At 37.3% G+C, this 11,832-nt stretch overlaps 1 protein-coding gene across 1 annotated transcript; it reads right to left on the bottom strand.

The window, feature by feature from the left end:
* Positions 1-4,416: 4,416 nt before the first annotated feature.
* Positions 4,417-7,619, bottom strand: LOC105775538 (uncharacterized). Its single transcript, XM_012598048.1, has 2 exons — positions 7,506-7,619; positions 4,417-4,713 (listed from the first exon to the last, which is right to left on the bottom strand). Exons 1-2 carry the CDS (start codon positions 7,617-7,619, stop codon positions 4,417-4,419), a joined length of 411 nt encoding a protein of 136 aa, XP_012453502.1.
* Positions 7,620-11,832: the final 4,213 nt, after the last annotated feature.

The following is an 11,832-nucleotide window of genomic DNA, read 5'->3' as shown; positions in this document are numbered from 1 at the left end:
TTAAAATAATTAAAGAAAACAAAAATTCTTTCTATTCATAATCTTCTTCACGATTAGGAAAGAAAGAAATAGGGTTTGAAACACTCAAACTTTTAGCTTCAATTTGGTAAGTGCAATTAAGTCATTTTCTTGTAATTTTTATGTTTTTGAGGTCCTAAGAGCTTGATTTAGCTAACTCATGTACCAATTTTAAAACTATTAAATATTTTAAAAGTTTCCTTTGATGAATGCTTCAAGAAATCGATATTAATTAGTTAGATTTTAAGCTTAGATATGAAAAAGACTAATTTGTAAAGTGAAAATTGTTAGTTTTGAACATAGGGGCTAAAGTGTAAATATTTCAAAAATTTGTATGGAATTTATGTAATTATGGATATAAAAGGGTCTTAGAAGGATGTAATTGAGATTGGTTTCAAAATAGAAGCTCAAATTTGAAAGATATTGCAATTTCAGCTTTTAGGGACTAAATTGAATAAAATGAAAAATTTTAGGCATATTCTAAAATGAAATTGAACTAATATATACATATAATAGGATGTTATAATATATTTGGAATTAATAAATTGAATTGAATAATTGTATCAAAAATTGGACCGAATCTAAAATAATCGAGGAAATGACAATTGTTTAATAGTCCTTGAAGTTTCAACTTGTTTGCCGATTTAACTCGGTAAGTTCATATGGTATGGTTATATTTAAATTATTATATAACTAAATTATGAATTTGTGGATGTTTGATAGTAAATTAAAATTATTTGCAATTTGGTACAAAAGGTGATATATGTACTAAATCGTAATGAAATGATAAATTGATGATAAATTGAATATGCTAAATTGTAATTTGAGATTGATTAGTTGAATTGAATCAAATTGGTATAATTATATTTGATTATCAAGATAGAAGGCTAAATTGAATAGTATTGAAAATGGTGTAAGTTGATGAAATTATGGAATTGACTTTGAATTGGGTTGAAGTGGGATATGTTATGTGATGAGTTGATGATTTGAACTCTGAATTGAACTGATGAATTACAATTTGAACAAAATAATCATTTGAGTAAATTGTTACCCTCTTAACTATTTGGACAAATTCGGATATAGTTAGCAAGCCATAGGATAGATAGAGTACAGGTTACTTTTGGGCACAAGTTTTACTTCAGTTATACTGGTAAACGCTGGGCGCAAACTATTTACTTCGAAATTGTCCGATAAAGCACTGGGTGTCAAATTGGTGTGTTGGTTGGATCTGTATATCTGTTCGAGAGCCTTTGAAGTTAAACAAGATAAGGTTCTATTTTATTAGCATAGCCCTATTGGTGCAATCCCACAAAAAGTGATTGGATTCTTTATTTGTCAAATATTACCACTTGGCCTATGTCATATACTATATGGCATTGGGATGGTGAAGAAGTTAGCTTGAGTTATCACCGTAAATAGCTAAGAGGGAGTGAATTGATCTTTTAAAATTTGTTAAAGCAAAAGTAAAGAATATGAAACAAACAATGCAATGATTTATAGTGGTTCGGCCCCAATTGTCTACTCCACTACCTTAGCTTTCCACAACTAAGAATTTTCTCAAATTCACTAATTTGATAAACTTTGAGGACAATGATTAACCTTACAATCCCCCTTAAGATTTCTAACCAAAATCTTAAGATTGCAACTCCCTTAAGGTTTCTACCAAAACCTTAAGATTCAACCCTCTCAAAGAGACACAAAGAAGCAAATAAAAAAATAATCCTTACAATATCAAAATGTTTGCCAATTAAGCTCAAATAAACAAGAATACGCTTGAGCTAAAGAATAACAATGAAAGCTCACAACTATGTACAATAAAAGTATGAAAGAATTAACAACTAATGTTATTTTGATTGAACTTTAAGCTTAATGGTCTCTCTTACTGTTGTAGGTACTTTGAAAGATGGTATTTATGCCCTCTAATTCATTTCCAACCATTGAGAAATCAATTAATCATAATCAATCAAACATTAAATTTACCTTTCTTTTCTCCCCCTTTTTGTTATATAAAAATAATCAAATAAAACTTAAGAGAAAAAGAAAGTGGTTAGTCCAAATATAGATATTCAAAATAAGGAACAAGTGAACTAACATATCAAGTAAACATTAAGGTGAAATCACATAGAATTTGCATTAGTGATGTTCTCCTTGAAGCAATGCACATTTTCTTATAAACACAAAATTAGATTTTTTTTTTTTTGTGTAACACCCTAAACCTATCCTAGATGTTATGACCAAATCCGAAGATGTCACAAAGAAGGCTTTTGAAAACGGAGTCGTTACAATAAATCATTCCAATTTTTTTTAAACCAATACTCATTTACATCTATTGTCGAAAATGTTATTTAACTCCTTTATTTTCCAAAACATAGTTTACAACGAAAGTCTTAAAACCGTTATATTTTAGAAATCTTGTTCGAGTTTTTAGAAAAATCTTTGTTTTCGTAAAATCGTGTTTTCCATCATGCACCACAATGAAAGAGCTGAAAACGCATCCAAAACCAAAATAAAACCAACAGTCCGGAGAGTCCCAAAAATTACAAACTCTCAAATAAAACCATGAATTACTATGTAAAAAAGTTCTCGATCAAGCGGTCACCGTTGAGCCTCCGTCGCACCTACCCGTCAAGTCTATGGATTACCTGAACAGAATAGACAAATAGAAGTGAGTTTACGTAAACTCAGTGTGTAACCCAACAGAAATAGACATGCAGTACATACAGTAATCTCATTTACGAACAGATACAGATTTGGACCTAAGTCCCTTTCAGGTACAGATAACAGAAACAGATATACAGAATCCTACCCCCCATCCTTTACACACCAACTCCGGCCATCCCATCACACCATGTGGGGTTAGAAACACCCACCCATCCTTACACACCATATCGTGTTATTACGGCACGTATCAGATAAAGTGCAGCCAAGCTACCAGATTATAGGCGAAGGTCACTATACAGAGCACTTCCTTCATGTATACAATCCCACCCCAAAAACAGATACAGAATACAGATACAGATACAAATATAACATGTTTATCATGTTTGTGTACATATATTAGATATACATATAGCAGAATAATCATACATGCATAACAGTGTCCTACTTAAAGCATACTATTAGAATAGCATATCACATAATCTAGGGTTTAGTTAGCCCTTACCAACCCTACGGTAGGCCCACAGTCGATCGGAACGACCCGTGCGACCCTAGGAAAAATTTCAAAAATATGGGCCCACATAGCCATGTGGCTTGCCCGTGTGGGCCCACACGCCCGTGTGGCATGCCCGTGTGGGCCCACAAGCCCAACTTGGCCTAGCCCGTGTGGCCCATCACCACAAGACCGTGTCTTGCACATGGCCGCACCTTCGTCAAACACACGGCCATGTCTCACACATGGCCAACCACACGGGTGACCACACGCCCGTGTGGCATTGATAGTTTGCACTTTTGACTTTCGTCAAAACTTTTTTTCCACACACAAAAGGTACACACCTGATATTGGTTTGATGCACAAGCACTCTCGAGACCACCGAACCTACGAAACAGCATCCAATAGCCCAAATTTAGTACACACTTACGAAACTCAATCCGAAACCATTCCACATACGGAGCCTTACAACATCAAACAATGAATTGAAAAACTACCGCCAAAGAACAGAGACCCCTAACGCTCAAATCGCTGCAGGAGTACCAATTGCTTCTTGCCCTTCCTCTAACCGAGAGTAAACACAAAACCCCCATTAGAACACTAGCCACGAAATAGTAAGATCGTACCAATACAAGACTTACCAAACGAACGCAGTCAAACGTTGCACAAAAAGAAGGTGAATTTGGAAAAACCAAAAAGGAGAGGGAGAGACCAAAAATTCGGCAGAGGAGAAAAGGGAAACAGAACATCAAAAGATGAGTGGAAATTTGGGAAAACAAAAAGAATAAAAATAAAATAAAATCTAATTTAAAACCCACTAATATCCTAACTCCCCACTAATCCACATCCAACTACCCTAGAATCCTAGAAGCACCGAAACTCTACCATGCAACCGAGCTAAAAATTATACCCATGCTCACGTAGGGATTCGAACGCAGGACCTCCAACATAACAACCTCATTACCTTTCAAACCAGAAGACTCATTCTAATATGCCTTAACAGACAATTTTATATAAGCCCACTCAACAAGAGTAAGGCTTGGATCAAAAATAACAAAATTTAGCAAAGGTGACACTTGAACCCAAGACCTCATACACACACCCAGAACACTTAACCACTGAAGCAAATACTCATTTTTGTTAAATATTTAGAGAAATAGAGATAAATTATTCGGGGCATTACAACTCTGCCCCATAAAAGAAATTTGACCTCGAAATTTACCTGATTAGAACAGATGAGGATACTACTAACACATCGAGTTCTCAGGTTCCCACGTGGCTTTCTCAGTGCCATGATTCCGCCACAGAACCTTTACTAACGGAATGGACTTCCTCCTCAAAACCTTAACATCTCGATAAAAGATCTGAATCGGCTTCTCCTCACAAGTAAAATCCGGTCTAACCTCGATCTCCTCAATAGAGACAATGTGAGATAGATCAAACCGGTACCGCCTCAACATCGAGACGTGAAACACATCATAGATACGGTCCAACTGTGGAGGTAACTCCAACTGATAAGCGACCGATCCCACATGCTTCAGAATCTGATACGTGTAACATCCCTTAATTGAGACCGTTGTCGGAGTTGAGCATAGGACGTTACTTGACTTAACTTATTAGTTCGGGGCATAAAAAATTGCTTTTAAAATTTATTTCACTGTTCACCATAATGCTGTGCACCTGCGCAACAGTCACTAATTTAACTATAACTCGAGTTATGAAACTCGAAATTTAGATCCGTAAATTTTCGCTGAAACTAGACTCATATATTATCTTACCATAAAATTTTAAGAATTTTGGTTTAGCCAATTAGTATAGTTTATTCATTAAAGTCTCCCCTTGTTTCACTGCCTGACGGTTCTGACATTTATTCACTAAAAATCAATTTTCTCATCGTATGATTTTCATGTGGTGTTCTCACCAATTTTTAGAAAACATAGACTCACTAAGGAATCAAGAAATATAAATTATAACTCATAATTATTTTTTTACAATTTTTAATGATTTTCTAAATTCAGAATAGGGGACTCCAAAAACCATTCTGACCCTATCTAACCAAAATTCAAATATCTCAGAATATAAAATTTATTTACCCACACTGTTATTTTTTTATGAAAATAAACTCGATAAGCTTTAATTTTATATATCATTCACTCTCTAATTAATTTTATACTATCCTTGGTGATTTTTCAAAGTCACGTCACTGCTGATGTTCAAAAACTATTTCATTGCAAATTTTTTACTTAGCCATTTTAATAGCTAAACATTATCACATATTTACACACCGTCCTTTAGCAATATCATAAAGACATACATTCAAAATGACTAAGTCCCTATACATGCCATAGCTCAAACATTGATCATCATAAAATACCGAGTTGTTGTTGTTGATAGTGTGAGTGCTCTCCGACGTCTTTAATATCCCTGAATTAGCTTTGCAATACTATAAAAGAAGGAAAATAAAAGAAGTAAGCATAAAGCTTAGTAAGTTTACAAGCAAATAAATAAAAACATTTAACACAAATAAATATACTCAAGTGTCATGATCTCTAATCTCCTCTTTACTTAATCTCTTACTCGTTCACTTACATGTTTACTTAAATAACTCATGATTATAATTTACTCTTCTCTTGCTGAAATGTTGGTTCTCAATTGATAACATAATATGTTCTTAACTCTTATAACTCACATGAATTTGCTATTTATGCTTTTACCTGAACTTTCATGGAACATAATTTGTTTACTAGCCCGTTGAGCCACATTGGAATAATAAGGATACTTGGGCCTCTTTTCTGATAATAAAATGCCAAAGCCATGTCCCAGACATGGTCTTACATGGGATTTTTCTTGTACTGCCAATGTCATATCCCAAATATGGTCTTACATGGGAGTTCTCATATCGGTGCCCATGCCATGTCCCAGACATGGTCTTACATGGGATCTCTTTACCCAAATCTCATGACATTTGTATCCAATACATTCCTAATGTTTCAACGGGACTTTTTAACATTAATTCTCTATCATCTCATACTTGAGTCAACCTTAAATAATTTCATAAAATAAATACATAATTTCTGTAAAATAGCAGCATTAATAATAATTATTGAAATATTGTATTTATTTACAGTAAACTTACCTCAGTACAAAATATGACCAAATCTATCAACTTAGTCTTCAACCTTTTTCTTTCCTCGGTCTAACCTCGGATTTCGTTCTTCTTGATCTATAATAGAAAATTTTGTTTATTTAATACTCACATTTATCAAAACAGCCCTCGACTCTAACTTTTCCAAAATTACTATTTCCCCTAAACTTTTACATATTTACACTTTTACCCCAAAGCTCGAAAATTAAACTTCATCCCATATTCTTATGTTTTATAACATGTTGAACATTTTTCCTTTCTATGGTAACATCAAATTCCCATTCTAACACTTACTTATGAACATTAGGTATTTTTACCGATTATGTCGTTTTACTCGTTTTCACTTAAAATCACTTAGCAAAAGTTGTTTAACATAAATTAAGACTTCATATTCTATCATAAAACATCAAAATAAACACATTTCACCTATGGGTATTTTTCCAAATATGAACCCTAGGTTAAATTATTGCTAGAATAAGCTAAATCAAGTTACCGTGGCTTAAAAAACATAAAGAACATTAAAAACGGGGCTTGGAATCACTTACTATGGAGCTTGGAAGCTTGAAAACCCTAACTATGGCTTCCCCCTTGCTAATTTCGGCCAAATGAAGAAGATGAGCACAATTTGCCATCTTTTTCCCTTTTAATTCATTTTAACTACCAAATTACCAAAATACCCCTAACTTAAAATTTTCTTATTTCACTTATCTCATGTCCATTTTTGTCCATAACTTAACCAATGGTCTAATTACCATATAAATACCTCCAATTTAAAATTTCATAACAATTGGGCACCTCTAACATGTAGAACTCAACTTTTACACTTTTTACAATTTAGTCCTTTTGACTAAATTGAGTGCCCAAACGTCAAAATTTTTGAACAAAATTTTCACGAAATCATCTCGTGAATTTGTAGGCCATAAAAAATATAGTAGAAATAATTTTTTTCTCACCAGATTTGTGGTCCCGAAACCACTATTCTGACTAGGCCCAAAATCGGGATGTTACAATATGGCCCAATAAACCTAAAGCTCAACTTGCCCTTACGACCGAACCTCAGAATTTTCTTCCACGGAGTAAACTTAAGAAAACAAAGTCACCCATAGAGTACTCAATATCTCTCCTCTTCAAATCTGCATAGGACTTCTGTCTATCAGAAATCGCCTTCAGACGATCTCAAATCAGTCTAACCTTATCTTCGGTCTTAAAAACCAACTCAGGACCCAAAACCCGACGCTCACCCAATTTAGTCCAACATAGCAGAGTACAACACTTACGATCATACAAAGCCTCGTAAGGTGCCATCTGGATGCTAGACTGAAAACTGTTATTGTAGGCGAACTCAACTAGCGGTAGATAATCCTCCCAACTACCTCTGAAATCTATTACACAACTCTGAAGCATATCCTCTAGTATTTGAATCACCCTCTCAGACTGACCATCGGTCTAAGGATGGAACGTAGTACTAAAGTTCAATCTTGAACCCAGAGCTTCATGCAATTTCTTCCAGAACCGAGAAGTGAAGCGAGAATCTCTATCAAAAATTATCGAAATAGGAACCCCATGCAGTCTTACAATCTCGGAGATATAAAGCTTAGCTAACTTCTGCAGAGAGTAGTTTGTCCAGACCGAAATAAAATGAGCAGACTTGGTCAATCGATCGACGATAACCCAAACAGAATCATTCTTAGTAGGTGTCAAGGGCAACCCACTAACGAAGTCCATCGTCAATCTTAACCGGTTGGAGCAAACCTGAAGGCAACTGGTGCTCAGCCTTAACTTGCTGGCACGTTAGACAACGAGCAACGAAATACGTAACCTCACATTTCATACTCGACCACTAATACAGTTCACGGAGATCCTGATGCATCATATTACCACCGGGATACATAGCATAAGGGCTACTATGCGCCTCCCCCAAAATCGACTGCCTCAAATCAGAATTATTCGGAACACATATCCAACCTCGAAAACATAGCACACCATCATTATTCAGCCCAAAATCTGAAGTACTACCACTCTCAATCTGACAAAACCGCAAACCCAGAGACTCATCCCCTAACTGCTTATCCTGAATCTGATCAATCTAAGTCAGCTTAACTTGCAACTCGGCTAACAAATTCTATCCTCAAACAAACTAAGACGAGCGAACATCGCTTTCAAATTAATCATCACTCTATAACTGAGAGCATCGGCCACTATATTGGCCTTACCAAGATGATACTCTATCATGCAGTCATAATCTTTGAGCAGCTCAATCCATCGACGCTGTCTAAGATTCAACTCCTTCTGAGTAATGAGGTATTTGAGACTCTTGTGATCAGTGTAGATAATACACCTTTCACCGTACAAATAATGCCCCAAATCTTCAACGCAAAATCCACAACATCCAATTCGAAGTCATGCGTCTGATAATTCCCTTCGTGCATCTTAAGCTGACAGGACACATAAGCCACAATCTTATCATGTTGCATCAGTACACATCCCAAACCGATGTGCGATGCATCGCTATAAACCACAAACTCTTTACCGAATTCAGGTTGTATCAGAACAGAAGCCTGAGTCAGAAAAGACTTGAGCTTCTCGAAGCTCGATTGTTGAGCATCAGTCCAAACAAAAGGAACACCCTTACGCAGAAGCTTAGTCAAAGGAGCTACAATCAGAAAAAACCCCCTCGATAAATCACCGATAATAACCCGTAAGACCCAGAAAACTGCGGATTTCAGATATGTTCTTAAGTTGTTTCCAATCAAATACCACCTTAATCTTTCTAGGATCAATTCGAATCCCCTCGGCAAAAACCACATGACCCAGAAAAGTTACCTCACGCAACCAGAACTTACATTTGCTCAACTTAGCGTAGAGCTGCTTCTCTCGAAGTATCTGAAGCACTACTCTAAGATGCTCATCATGCTCATCCTCAGTCTTAGAGTAAACCAGAATATCATCGATGAAGACTACAATGAACTGATCCAAATATGGCTGAAACACTCAGTTCATCAAATCCATGAATACCGTCGGAGCATTCGTTAGACCAAAAGGCATAACTCGGAACTCGTAATGCCCATAACGAGTCCTAAATGCAGTCTTATGAACATCCACCTCCTTAACTTTAAGCCGATGATACCCAGATCGAAGATCTATCTTCAAAAATACTGAAACCCCTCAAAACTGATTAAACAAATCATCGATCCTCGAAAGTGGATACTTATTTTTCACAGTCAGTTTATTTAGTTGCCTATAATCAATACACATACTCATGGTACTATCCTTTTTCTTAACAAACAGAACCGATACCCTCTACGAAGACACACTAGGACGGATGAAACCATGATCCAAAAGCTCTTGAAGTTGACCCTTAAGCTCTATAAGCTCCTTCAGTGTCATACGATATGGAGCGATAGATACCGAAGTTGTACCTGGTAGAAGCTTAATGCTGAACTCAACTTCTCAATTCGGAGGTAAACCCGGTAACACCTCAAGAAAGACATCCAAAAAATCCCTCACTATTCTGATATCCACGATAGAAGAGTCCCCAAAAAAAGACACATTGACGTAAGCCAAATACACCTCACATCTTTTCCGAACCAGTTTCTCAACCACAAAAGCGGAGATCACATTAGACAGATAATCTCAACACTCACTGATCAAAACCATTTCCTTATCATCCCTGGTCCTCAGAATGACCCTCTTAGTCGCGCAATCCAAACTGACTCGGTGCTCAACCAACCAATCCATACAAAGAATCAAGTCGAACTCCCCAAAAGGTAGCTCCATCAGATTTGTCAGAAACACAGCCCCTTGCACTTCTAACGGAACATTTCTATAAAGTTTACTAACCCGAATAGACTGTCCCAACGAACTCAGTATAGTAACCTCACTAGAAGCACTCTCAACAGAAGCCCCCAAGTTTTTAAAAACGGAACTAGCTACATAGGAGTGTGTAGAACCTATGTCTATCAAAGAGGTATAAGGTACATCAAAAATAAAGAATGTACCGGTGATAACATCAGGAGCGTCTCTATCCTCTCGACGTTGATCAGCATAAACCAATACAGGCTGCCTTGCCTCGGTCTAACTAACACCTCTGCTCGGTGCTCTCTATCCACGGCTCATACCATTACCAACCCTAGCCGGTCCACGGCCTCTAGGTGGCTGCTGAACTGCCCTCTGAGGCTGTATATAACCTGATCCTGAAGCTTGCATCTGACCGGTCCGCTGTGGACACTCTCTAATATGATGCCCTAAAGATCCACATCTTAAACAAGCCTCTAACCTAATCCAACACTCCTCTGGATGGCGCCTACCACAATCACCACACGGCTGAGCCCCAGTATGGGCAATAGGAACCCCCATTCTAACCAGGCCATTAGGTCTGGCCCGTTTCTTAGGCATTTAAACAGAATTAGAGGGCTCTAAATCGCTCTTATTCTTGCCTCTCTCACGGTCCCTATTCAGGCGCTCCACGCGCTTAACCGCGAACTTTCGCTCGCTCTGTGGAGCAATCAGTGCCCTCAAGTTATCCCTCACACCATCCTCAAAGCGGACACACTTCTCATACTCAGACGCCACCATGCCTCGAGCGTAGCAGCTCAACCTTAGAAACTCGGCCTGATACTCGACTAAAGATCTACCACCTTGTGTGAGATTTATAAACTCACGCCTGCGTGCATCTACATAGCTCTCCCCCACATACTTCCCCTAAAAGGTCGTCTTAAAGAAATCTCAATTCAGAAGATCAGACTAAGTACCCTCCTCAACCAATAACCACCACTGATATGCCTCGTCGTGAAGCAATGAGACTACACCCTTTAGTTTCTGCTCAAGAGTACAGTCTATATCATTCATGATCCTCTTAATGGCCTCCAACCAATACTTGACCATAGTAGGGGCGACCCTAGTGACACCCCTAAATAGCTCAACACCATGGGACCGGAGTCATTCAGTTACCGACCCACAGCCCCCAGATTAGAATGGGGTCCAGCGACCCTCTCTAATACCCTCACATAGCTTGGGATAGTGTGTCGTCCCCCGCCGAATGGCTTTGAGACCCAATCTCAGTAGCAGGCAAAACTGGTGTCTCACTCTTATCTAAATTTGGCATACTGCCGAGAGAGGAAGACTCATCTCGAGCCCTCCTACGGCCTCTACCATAGCCATAAATACCACGTCTGCGTGTTCCACGAGAGCTCATCGTAAATTTCACATTTTATCTACATTATAAAATTTCATGTATCAGTTTCTGTATTTATTAGCAGATATTTCATGCATAAATTATCAAAAGTTTAGAAATGTTTTCAGAGGTTTTAGTCTCTAACTATTTCAGTACAGTTTCAGAAGGTACTATCGACAGTGTTTTCAGAATCGACTATCTAAGTTTCAAAAATACTTATAGGATCGGTGCCGGAGACTCAATGTACCACATACTTTCTCAACAATATTCTAATTATTTGAAATTAGTTCCTTTTGTAACCCAAACTCGACCTAGACGTTATGACCGAATCCAGAGATGACACAA

The sequence above is a fragment of the Gossypium raimondii genome, chromosome 10 (genome assembly GCF_025698545.1).
Source record: "Gossypium raimondii isolate GPD5lz chromosome 10, ASM2569854v1, whole genome shotgun sequence".
Classification (NCBI taxonomy): domain Eukaryota; kingdom Viridiplantae; phylum Streptophyta; class Magnoliopsida; order Malvales; family Malvaceae; genus Gossypium; species Gossypium raimondii.
The sequence above is the reverse complement of the archived record's forward strand: the minus strand, read 5'-3'. Positions and strand labels throughout refer to the sequence as shown.